At 43.5% G+C, this 12,306-nt stretch overlaps 1 protein-coding gene across 6 annotated transcripts in view; it reads right to left on the reverse strand.

Annotated features, from left to right (window-relative positions):
• The window catches only part of LOC310780015 (protein NLRC3-like), a 116,362-nt gene that overhangs the window by 47,549 nt on the left and 56,507 nt on the right, over nt 1-12,306 (reverse strand). For 5 of the 6 annotated variants that reach the window (XM_083640545.1, XM_083640546.1, XM_083640549.1 and 2 more), the window contains 3 exons: nt 3,948-4,064; nt 1,285-1,375; nt 400-672 (listed from right to left, as the gene is read on the reverse strand). In XM_083640545.1, coding sequence (XP_083496671.1) covers nt 400-672; nt 1,285-1,366 — 355 coding nt within the window. In that variant the 5' untranslated portion in view covers nt 1,367-1,375; nt 3,948-4,064. Of the gene's footprint in view, nt 1-399; nt 673-1,284; nt 1,445-3,666; nt 3,768-3,947; nt 4,065-12,306 lie in introns of those variants that run through there. The other variant, XM_083640548.1, reaches the window with a different exon arrangement.

A 12,306-nucleotide genomic window follows, 5' to 3' on the forward strand; every position in this document is an offset into this window, starting at 1 on the left:
CATAATGCAAAAAAAGTAACAAGTGATACAAACATAAAAAATAAAAAGTAACGTTTTGGTCTCCAAACCATCATCAGCCATAGTCTCAGCTGCTTGTAACAGGCTTAAGTAGGCTGGTAGAGGAGTCTATCATGGCTGGGGCAGCACATCAATTACTCAATCACTAATAATAATAATCAAGCACTAACCCGAAACAAGCAAGGTGTCTACAAAGCAGACTTGGGGATACATGCAGCGAACCCATGTTCACAAATAGTACACATATACATAACAATATATATAATATGCAATAAACTGAAGAGTATTCTACTCCATAACATCTATTTCTGCCCATATCTTCCACCCAATTCAGTGCCCCTTGCTCTTAGATGTTCTTCTGTTAATCACTGTCCAACTTACCATTTTCTTGATTGTCCCGTTTCTCAAGGTCCTCTGCAAGAAATTTCTGCTCTTTCTTAAGGATATCACAGAATATATCTTTGCCTCTATTCCCACTAGCATTCAGTGACGTATACAGTTCCCTCATCTGCTCCTGGGTGGTAGGTTTAGATATCACATTGTTGTAGCCTTCTTGCGTGACAACATTCTCCTTCAGGAGTTTATCCAAGATCGGTGCGACCATCGCCACTCTCTGGATCAGCTCATCCCGATGTTCATCCACAAAGTGTTGCTCTGAAGAGAAAGGGAATGAAAAATGAGCTGGTTGGAGTGAGGACCAGGCTAAAATCAGCTTATATCAGGCTACTTTGCTTCTGAAGGATTACAACATGAAGGCTTTCATTTGAAAAATATATGTTTATGTCTGCTTATTTTCTATCTCCAAAATGTTACTGTCTGAAATCGATCAATTAATATTTCAAAATCACAAATAATCAAATTGTCAGATTTATCGCTGGTGAAATAGTAGGCTGTTTGTGTTTTTCCTGATAATTGCCTTTAATCATTCTGTTCTATGGCTGCTTGATCTAATTCGATTTTCTGATACCCCTGAGGACCCTCTTTACTGGCGTTATGGATAAAGTGACGATGCAACATGTACAAGGTGACTAAAGTGAGAATTCACCCACTGTCTATTATAAATCCATAGAAATTACTAAACACAAATACAATACAATGAACACATACTCTCACAAGGCTGCCTGTCTCTCTGCACATCTATTGTCTGGATGTAGGTCAACAAAAGTAGATACAATGACAGCCTGCACTTTATATAAATTGTTGGCATGTTTAGATAACTTCTATCTTTTTTCAAATGTCCCCTTTTTAATCTTCCCATGACTTAACTCTGCATTAGATCCTTCATGTTGAACTCTGCCTCTTTCAAATCCTTCAGCGCTTGCAAGCCCTTCTCTTTATCCGTCGCCATTGTTGCTCCCTGATAAAATCACAGGAAATATCCAACTCCAAGAACCAACTTTATCTATTGTAAAGTGTCAGAAATGGGCTGAAAAAAAATTAAAATATAAACAATTAATTAAAAAATAAAAAGGCAGAATCTTCAGCAAATGAAATCATGAACACTTTGAAAGGCTGATTGATGATACTTCACGCTGTGTATAAGCAACCAGATCCACATTTACCCTATTAAATTGTCTTATCTCTATTCAACTCTGCTTTCAACATTTGTTTTCCACTTGTGAAACCAGGCAAGATTGTATCCAGTAACACAGATAAACAGGGTTGTAGTGCTGTGGGAGCACAGGGGAGCGGAGCTCCCACGCCTTTTCTCCAAGGGTTTGTTTTTACAATTGTAAAATAGGGGTGGGGTTCCTCATATAGGTGTGCTCCTCCACTTCTCCAGATAGCATACACACCTGTCGATAAACCATGGTTTACTCAGGGTCTGAGAAAATCGTCAATAATCCTGCTAAGGGAATGGAATCTATTGGAACTACATGACGATGTATTATACCGGAAAAGGCAGGATGGAGACCAGGTTACATACCAACTAGTTTTACAGGAAATTTTGTAAATGTTTTGCAGAAAAGGTCTTCCTGAAAAAGCAGCGCCCCTGGTAAACATAAAGGGCCCTATTCTCCCATAGGCCTTCGGCGCAAAAACTGGCCTTACACGCAAAAAAACGTGCCTTGCGCCTATCAACATGGCTTTAGGCCCCGAGATGCGCTTTAGGCTAAATGGGCGTGGCGCAGTCCCAGAATGGGCGAGAATGGGCGTTTCGGCCTTAAATACCGGCCTAATGATATCTTCCCACCTGGCATTAATTTAGCGCTTTGCGCTTTTGAAAACCAGGCCTATTCAGTGCGCTGGTTGCGCGGAGCGCTCCTCTGCCCTTTCCTCTGTCCCTTCTCTCTGTGTCACTCCCTCTCTCTTGCTCATCAGTCTGACACAATATGACTGCTTGAAAAAAAGTTTGCCGGTTCTCTCTCTCTCTCAGAAAAAAATAAGTTGTTCTACCGTACATAGTATAACAACATGACAGTTTTTTCTAACATGACAGTTTTGAGCCTGTGACATTCAGAGGCTATTGCATCATCCTACCTGTGCCGTGAAGGCGAGAGAAAACAAGATAATTCTGGGCAAACATTCACTGCCTGGCTTCCCTGCAACAGCCAGACATGTGAAATCTCCCAGCATGCATTGGGCTAATACATTTCGATAATAAATCGCATCGAAATTAGCCTAAATAGATAGAAAGGTACATCGAAATAGATCTAAATAATGTGTAATGTTCCACAACATGCTATTGTAGAACATTTCAATATAGGACAAAATCAAATTGCGAAATCCAAACCCAACCCTATGTGAAACATATATGTCATCCTGGGCCTATATATATCCCTCGTCGATTTAACATGATTTAGATAAGTGACAGCGTAACACGCTTCTACTGTCATGTGCTATACTGTGATGTCTGCTCCAATAAATTGGCCCTACTTCACATTTAGTTTTACAATAAAAACACATTTCTGCAATGACTTTACATAATGTAGGCTATTATTTATGTGCATCATCCTACCTGTGCAGCAGGGGAGAGAAAACGATATCATTCTGGACAAACTTTCACCAATCTAATTAATCTCATCATATAGGGATAGGCTATATTTTTCTAGCTGATGCGTTTAGAACATTATTTTCACTTTGATCTTGCTATAGTGTAGCGTATTTACATGCTTGCAGTATTTAAACTGCATTTAGATTGGTTTGAGAATAATATGGAATAATAGCCTACATATGGAGACACAGAGGGGATAAAAGGGAGGGGGGGAGATCAGAGCCCTCGGCTTTTCTGAAGCCGGACTGGATCGCTCCGTGGAATTGGAACTGAAAAGTGAAGCATGTGATTCATTTACTGCACTTCCCCAATGAGCAGAGTGCATAATTTTACACTTAAAAGGCGTGGTTGTAATGCTTAATGCTGCGTGTAGCGCCGATACCAAAATATCAAGTGCGCTGGTCCACGCCCACTACTCTGGGCTGCGTCTGGCCTTGAGCGCAGTTCATAGGCCGATGCAACGATAGAGCCCAAAGACTACGAGACCCCTAGAGTATGGATTTCCTGTCGATTGAGGACGATAGTAGCAACACAAAGGATATCCATAAGTAAGTAACTTTATTGTCACTGTACAAGTACAATGAAAACACGTTTGGAGCAGTCCTCCAGATGCCAGTGAGAAAAACAAAAACCTGGGCGTCCTGGTAGTTCACCTGGTAGCACGCATACTACGAAGGCTCGGCCCTTCGCGCCGGCGACCCGGGTTAGAATCCGACCTGCAGTCCTTTGCTGTATGTCATCCCCTCTCTCTCCCCCCACCTTTCCTGTCTACCTACTGTCCTATATAAAAAAAATAAAGGCGAAATGCACCAAAAATTATAATATAAAAAAAAACTGTACACTGACCACTAAGTTTGCGATCACAGTTCCCACACCCAACCAGAGAGTGAGGACAGTTGCTTGTGGGATGACTTTTTTGTTTGTTATGGCATACCTGAGCAGTTGCACAGCGACCAAGGGCCTGATTTTGAATCCAGATTGATCAAGGAGCTATGTGAAGTCGCAGGTATTCAGAAAATCAGAACAACTCCATACTACCCATGGGGTAACCCTGTCGAAAGATTTAACAGAATATTGTTAGGCATGTTAGGAACATTGGAGAACAAGCAAAAGTCACATTGGAAAGAGTTTGCAAAACTCTTAGTACTGTACACTGGCGATTTTACATTGGTGCACCGGATGCACGTGCACCCCCTTGTGGCCAGATAATAAAACAATAAATGTCTACATGTAAACGATTTAAACAAAATCCAATCGATATATATATATATATATATATATATATATATATATATACCGTAAATCCTCTAATAGTGGCCTCTATTCCATTACAGGCATCTACTCTAATATAGGACGGGGGCACGGCCTGCACAGACAAATAAAGTCCCCTCCCTCAATACAGGCTGGGTAAAAAAAAACAAAAAATGAAGGAGCAAAAACTACGGTGAATACGGTACTGTAAATTTCCCATAACACAACGCATCTACCGTGTGACGTAAATGGACGTAACGCAGACAAACCAGAGAAATAAAAACAAACATGGCACCAACCAAACGAACCAGACGAAAGTTTGACGTTAAGTTTAAAGAGAGCGTTGTGCAATATGCAGCGGAAAATTCGGGACAGTGTGATGTGGAATCAGCCCTTCAAGCAGAGCCTGCATGATGCCTACGACCAGTGGATGACTGGGGACGCAGATAAGCAGTACACAGCTGGAGGTGGAAACCTAAAAGCGCCTGCCCGACGCCTGCTTGTGGACTGGGTGATCGCCGCCTGGGACAAGCTGGACAAGGATCTGATCAAAAAGTCCTTCCAAGTTTGTGGACAGTCTGTGAAAACTGACGGGAGTGAAGACAACCTCATCCACTGCTTCAAGCAGGGACAGCCCTGCGCCGCTGGACGGGAGGCTGCGTCAGCGGGACCAGGAGAACAGACAGGCAGCCGAGGATGAGGAAGATGAAGAGGAACTGGTCAACAATGAACTTGTTGTTCTGGATGATGTTGATGATGATGAGGACGCTGAGGAGACCGACATACTAGATGAGGAGGAGGATACTGAGTGAGTGAGTGACCACCAATATTTATTTGCGTTGTTTGGTTTTATGCAATATTTTGCAATAAAAGTCATGAAAATAAAGGAGTATGTCCATGAGAGTTTAATTTTAAGAAATAAAGGCCTCTACTCTAATATAGGCCTCGCTCCAACAAAGGCCGGGGGCTCTCTGCGGCTCAGTAAATAAAGGCCCTGGTCACTATTAGAGGATTTACGGTACTGTATATGTATATATATATATATATATATATATACTGTATATATATACTGTATATATATGTAATACATATATATAATGTGTCGTAATATATCTATATTTCATTATATTCAACATTAGTATTCAACATTCACCGTTGTAAAACCACAGCATAGTGAAGAGGATATTATTGTGATGTGTGTAGTTCTTCATAGATCTACTAGCCTCTTCATTTTGCTCTCAGAGTGTACCAGATTAATGCATTTTACTTTAAAATGTAAAAGAAAATCTTCGGGCAGGGGGGCACTGCCCCCCCTGGAAACCCCCCTAATGGGGTACACTTTCGACCGTGATGGTGCACCCCCAGGTTGGAAAGCCTGGAATTGCCTATGCATACATACAATTGTACACGTAATGAGGTAACAGGGTTCAATCCCTATGAGTTAATGTCCGGGCGTAAACCCCGACTGCCTGTTGACCTATCTTATGGATTGCCCTTGAAAGCAGATCAGTAGAAATCTCATTCACAGTACGTACAATACCTCACAGCTCGTTTAGAAGACAGCTACCAGGCGTCTCGAAATGCCCAGAAAGTAACAGAGAGAAACAAGACTAGGTTTGATAGGAATTTGACTGCCTCAGGCCTTGAAATTGGAGACAAGACGTGTACTCCTCCAGAGTCAAGAAAAGGGCAGGAAAGATCCTCACTACTAGTGGCTGCACTCCAGCCACTTCTCGACTGTCTGGCTGACATCAGAGAATGGTTGGGCGCTAACTTCCTCAACCTCAATGAGAGCAAGACGGAGATCATCATCTTTGGGAAAACCCCCCCCGCCCCCTCCATTGATGCCCTAGGCCCCCTCGCCTCTACCACCCGGACCTCTGTCAGAAACCTCGGCGTGATCCTTGACAGTGCTTTCAAGTTCGAGAAGCAGGTTAGTGCAGTGGTTAGGAAAAGTTTCTTTCACCTGAGAACCCTAGCCAAGACCAAGGCCTACCTGCCCCAGAGGGACCTAGCCACAGTTATACACGCCTTCATAACATCACAACTGGACTATTGCAATGCCCTTTATACTGGTATCGGCCAATCACAGCTTCGTCGCCTATACAGTTGGTCCAGAATGCAGCCGCCCGACTCCTCACCTGCACAAAAAAGCGTGAGCACATCACCCCGGTGCTTGCATCACTCCACTGGCTCCCCATCCGATACCGCATCGACTTTAAGCTTCTGCTCATCACGTACAAATCCCTCCATGGTCTAGCCCCCACATACCTGTCCGATCTCTTACACCACCATACCCCCTCCAGAGCACTACGGTCAGCCGACCACCTGCTTTTGGAGGTGCCCAGGTCCAGGTTAAAAACCAGGGGGGACAGAGCCTTTGCAGTAACAGCCCTATAGACTCTGGAACTGCCTCCCTCTCCGCATCCGTGCAGCTCAGACCCTGGACACTTTCAAATCCCACTTGAAGACCCACCTTTTTGAATTGGCCTTTAAATAAAGCCCTCAGCCACCTTTTTAATTTTCTTTTGCTGTGTAGCTAGTCAATGTCTTTTAACTCTTCTACTTATTTTATTATATTGTTAATGCTTTATATAGCGTATATCACTTGTTTATGCCTTCTTGCACTTTTGTGAAGCACTTTGGTTGCGGCTCAGCCGCTTGTAAATGCGCTATACAAATAAAATTGACTTGACTTGACTTGACTAACTAATCTCACCCTGGCCATGATCTGTTTGAACTCCTCCCCTCTGGCAGGTGCTACAGAGCACTGTACGCCAAAACCACCAGACACAAAGACAGTTTCTACCCACAGACCATCACTCTGATCAACACTTAAATCAGCCACTTGAACACTGAGCTGAAACACTAGAAAACACTGGAACCAGTTTACTTTTGACACTTTACTAGCTTAAACAGCAGCAAGGTGTGACCACGTACACTACGCAGACCAACACGTTCTCACTCCCACCAAGTAGCATATTGACGCTTTGTCCCGTCCCTTATGCGCCACTTGTTACTAACATGGTACCCTTGAGCGACCCATGAAATGACTTGGGCTTTCCGACTAAACTCAATGCAAACCCATAGAAGTCAACTTTGACGCTTATGGCAACTGCGCCCCCATTAGCCTAACTGCTCCCCCATTAGTCAACTGCTCCCCATTAGCGTCTGGGGGGAGGTTAGGTTTAGGCGTGGGAGGTGGGAGAGGTTAGGTTTAGGGTCTGGGGGAGGTTAGGTTTAGGCATGGGGTGGGAGAGGTTAGGGTTAGGGTTAGGGTCTGGGAGAGGTTAGGTTTAGGCATGGGGTGGGAGAGGTTAGGTTTAGGGTTAGGGTCTGGGAGAGGTTAGCTCCTCCAGACCTTAATGGGGGAGCAGTTAGGCTAACGGGGGAGCAGTTAGGCTAATGGGGGAGCAGTTGCCATAAGCGTCAAAGATGACTTCCATGGGTTTGCATTGAGTTTAGTCGGAAAGCCCAAGTCGTTTCATGTGTCGCTCAAGGGTACCATGTTAGTAACAAGCGACGCACAAGGGACGGGACAAAGCGTCAATATGCTACGCGCTTGGAGTGAGAACGGGTTGCGCAGACACACGTCACAGCATGCCGTATCGATACAGTAGCATTCTGCATACACGCTTCAGCAAGACTATAGTCTCTAGGGCTTATTATACTCGAGCAAGCTCCGTGGGGTGGAGCTCCGCGAGTCACCGTGCAGACCTCGCGCTGGGGCAGATGCTTTTATACTCAGAAGTGATCAGCCAAGTGATCAGCATGTATTGTACAATGGTAATAGTGAGAACAGCCCGTGAAAAGTCGCAATGAAACGCTATTATGTGTAGTACTGAGTGCGCTTTCACTCTCAAACGACCATACATCAGCACATGAATGAATCACCAAACTTGTTTTTACTGAATAGCCATTTCAGTTCTCAGGCAACACAACACATTTACTTGGTGAAATGACTAAAAACGAACAGTTGCAAATCAAAGTTCAGCCTACCACATGAGTCAAGAAATGTGGGGAAAACTCAGTGTTCAGAGCTCAGTGGCTTGAAAGCGGCCATGTTTTAAGAGAAGCCGTGCGGAGGTCGCGCTGTGAGAAAAATCTTCAGCTACACGGTGGGCGCCCTACGGAGGTAGGGCCCAACCACGCCCAACACATTGACGTCATTTGACGCTGGCGGCCCTCGCTCCACCCCCGCACCCTTCACGGCATGGTGAGTATAAAGCAGCCTTAAGCTCCTATTGGCTACTCTGTGTTGCTACTGTATGCTCATTAGTCATTATCGTGCAGTTCAACTGAGCGGGGCTTGCACCCCCGGCCAGTCAGAGCCCTGAAGCCCCGCCCTGCTGTGATGTGACGGTGCCTACAACAAACATCCCTGCTGCACCCAGACAGACAGCGACAGAGCAGAGCAGTTCGCTGCTCCTCCGTTTACTCGCTCATTTAGTTTATTAATATTGAACGTCCGGGGACCGCCTTCCATTCCGAAACACCACCGTTCCGACACCCCCCCACTCAGAACCCCCCCATTCCGAAACCCCCCCACTCCGAAATTTGATTTAACCACCCCACTCCGAAATTGATTTTCAAGTCCATATTTCTCCAAGTTTACTGCATTCCTGCAGCTTGAAATAAACGTTTCAACTCATTGTTTTTTTTATTATATGTCACTGTCTTCATATAATTTCGCTATAGACGGTTTTCACCAGAGCGCAACCCCACAGCACTTCCTTTTTCTCAGCATTCGGCAAACTGCAGAAATATTCACTAGTAGTAGTGATGGGTGGGGAGTAGTGAAAAAGAAAATAAAAGCCATTTTTAGAACTTCCTCAAAAAGGGCACTTCCGCTTTTTGAAAAAGGGGAAGTGGTTTCTTTTTGGGTAAAAATCAATTTCTCAGTACTTCTGCAAAGTGCACTTCTCCATTTTTTTGGTCTTGTGTTTAAAGCCATTTTGCGCAAAAAATGCTTTATTCCACTAACCCGCAAAAGGGGCACTTCTGTTTTTAAATCACTTTTCTTTTGAAAAAAGTGATTATTTCAAAAGCCCTCCAAAGGCCACTTCCCCTTTTTCCCCCATACCACAGCTCACGACAAATACCACCGTTTTTTTTTTTTTTTTATCTCGGGGCAAATACATTTGAGCAATCATTATGCAAACCCAGCTGGACCATTTCCACTGTCTACAGTTTTTTGATCTCGGCCAAATACATTTGGCCCATTTTAGAGCTACTAAACTAGCCTACAGATTCCTCTATCTCAGGCCCCTCACCAAGACAGACACCTCTCTTTTGCTCGCTGTTGTTATGGACGCGGCTTGTGAAACATCAACGACTTCCGCAGCACGCAGCACGTCTCTTCGTGACAAGAGGCGTGCATCACGCAGCACGTCTCTTCGTGACAAGAGGCGTGCTGCGTGATGCGTGTCCTCTATGACACAACTCCGCGACAGGAAGCACCTCCCTTTATAAGCAGGAGAGCTGTCAGCTGAGTACAATCACAAGGCATCGCTGTTAGTTTTTTGAGAGAAGCAGTGGAGGCAGAGCGCAGCAGCAGCATTTTTTGATCTCAACTGACAACAATTTTTTGATCTCGGCCAAAATGCATTTTGGCCCATTTTAGGAGCTACTAAACTAATATTTGTTAACAGCGGCGACCATTTTCACAATCTCTATCTCACCCCACCCCAGGTTGTCCCTCCCATCCCATCTCACCCCCAACACCAACGACAGATTCCACTGCCTGTTGATGTTTTCTCTGACTCAACCGGCCCCCAGGCTTCCCCTGCCAGCCCATCCCACCCCATCCCCCACGTGACATTGTCTATTACCACGGCCGGTGTTCTGCCGATTTCACAAACACTTCCGTTTTAAATAAACTTGTTTGTTTTTGACCGTCAGGTGGGGGGCGTTCCCGGCAACACGTAACACCCCTTGAAAGCTACGAATAGCGGGGAGATCAAGTGGGCGTTCCCAGCAACACGTAACGCCCCCTTGAAAGCTATGAATAGCTGCTTGCTCACGTATTTCTCTGACTCACCCATAGAGCCCCCACAGTTTTTTCCTCCCATGCCCCACTTATATGTATGTACAATACAATGTACAATGTATCCACCATTCAAATATTCCATAATTGCATATTGTGCATGCAAATATTCCATAATTGCATGTTGAGCAGGCTATCTTAGCTAGTATAGCCTACTAATGTATAGCCTACTAATGTATTCCCAAGGCTATTCTGTAGATTCCATCCGGGCAACACACACACACACACACACACACACACACACACACACACACACACACACACACACACACACACACACACACACACACACACACACACACACACACCCACCCACTCACACACATATTCACAGCCAGCCACAAACACACGCACCCACAAATTCACAGGTAAACATGACACACTGAAACATTCCAGTCAACTTCATCATTCATGTGTGATATTATGTATTTTCCCATGTTTTTCCCACTCCGGATCCAATTGTGACATCACCATGATGTTTTTTTTTGATAGGCTATAAGCCTATTAAGCTTTGAATTAAATATGATCAATACAGATTGAGGTTTCAATTTCAGGTTTGAATTGAAAACGATTGAATACAGACTATGGTGTATGACTATGCCGTTTGCCCTGTCTCCCTTATCGCCGTAATGCATTATGGGTAGTCAGATACTACCGGTACTTTGGCTAATGTATCAGCTAACGCTACTTACTTTGCATTACAGTAAAACGCCACTGAATGACCAAATTGATGCATTGATAAAAGTTAGTTTGTTGTTTATGCGTATGCAATAACGGATGCGTTGTTATATTTACTGGAATACATACACACGCCAGCCTATGTGTCCTATCAGAGTTTGTTACGTTATTGTACAGTACAATAAACAAAACAGCATGATAGCATCAGCTGCATCACTATACGTGTGAGCGTAAGTATTAATGGTTTACAACTTGTTTGTGTTGTACAGCATTTGGTTCAAACATATGGCGACATTGAATCAGTGTTAGCTTAGCGCTAGCTAGCTAGCATACACTACGATCTGTAGAATTGGCCTGGTCTTGGTCGATATGACCAAAAATTGATATAACGTTTCAGTAGCATGGACCCCTCTCGTTTTTTATTACAGTTGAAGATTTCACAAATCTCAACCACTCTCAATCTTGGTACAACCCAGACCCCGGATATCCGTGACCTACGGGTATTATTTCAAAATATAGAATATGGAACGTGAACAAACATCTTAGTTTTATTTTTCGTATTTTTATATGATTATTTTAATAGTTACTAACTATATTATTATATAACTAACTAGTCCTCCTCACAGAATTGGTTAATTTACTGTGAGACTTTATGTTTTGTAGACAAGCACCAAGTATATATATTAATGGTATATAATAATAATAATCTTTGTAATACAATTGTTATAAAATTAAAACGTATAGCACACTTACAATATGTTTGTTGTATGTATTACAACTTAATTCAACTTGGTCTCCCCCCACATCTCCTCTTCTCTCCTCTCCACACCTCACCCCCTCCTATCTCCTCTCCTCTTCTCTCCCCTCCTCTCCTCTCTTCTCTTCTCTCCTCTCCTCACCTCACGTCTCCTCTCCTCTCCTCACCTCTCCCCTCTCTTCTCCTCTCCTTACAAGCCTATAGATGAGGGGTTTCAGACAATGTGCCCATTGTTACAATATTGTCAACAAAAATAGCACTAGTCTAAATAACATAACTTAATTCAACTTTTCTCACTACACTTTCCAAACATTAACACACATCAAACACAACAACTCTTTTCTTACTACACATTCCAAACATTAACACACATCAAACACAACAACTCTTTTCTTACTACACTTTCCAAACATTAACACACATCAAACACAACAACTCTTTCTTACTATACTTTCCAAACATTAACACACATCAAACACAACAACTCTTTCCCACTACACTTTCCAAACATTAACACACATCAAACACAACAACTCTTTCTTACTACACTTTCCAAACATT

Source organism: Poromitra crassiceps (genome assembly GCF_964638095.1).
Source record: "Poromitra crassiceps genome assembly, chromosome: 7".
NCBI classification, from domain to species: domain Eukaryota; kingdom Metazoa; phylum Chordata; class Actinopteri; order Beryciformes; family Melamphaidae; genus Poromitra; species Poromitra crassiceps.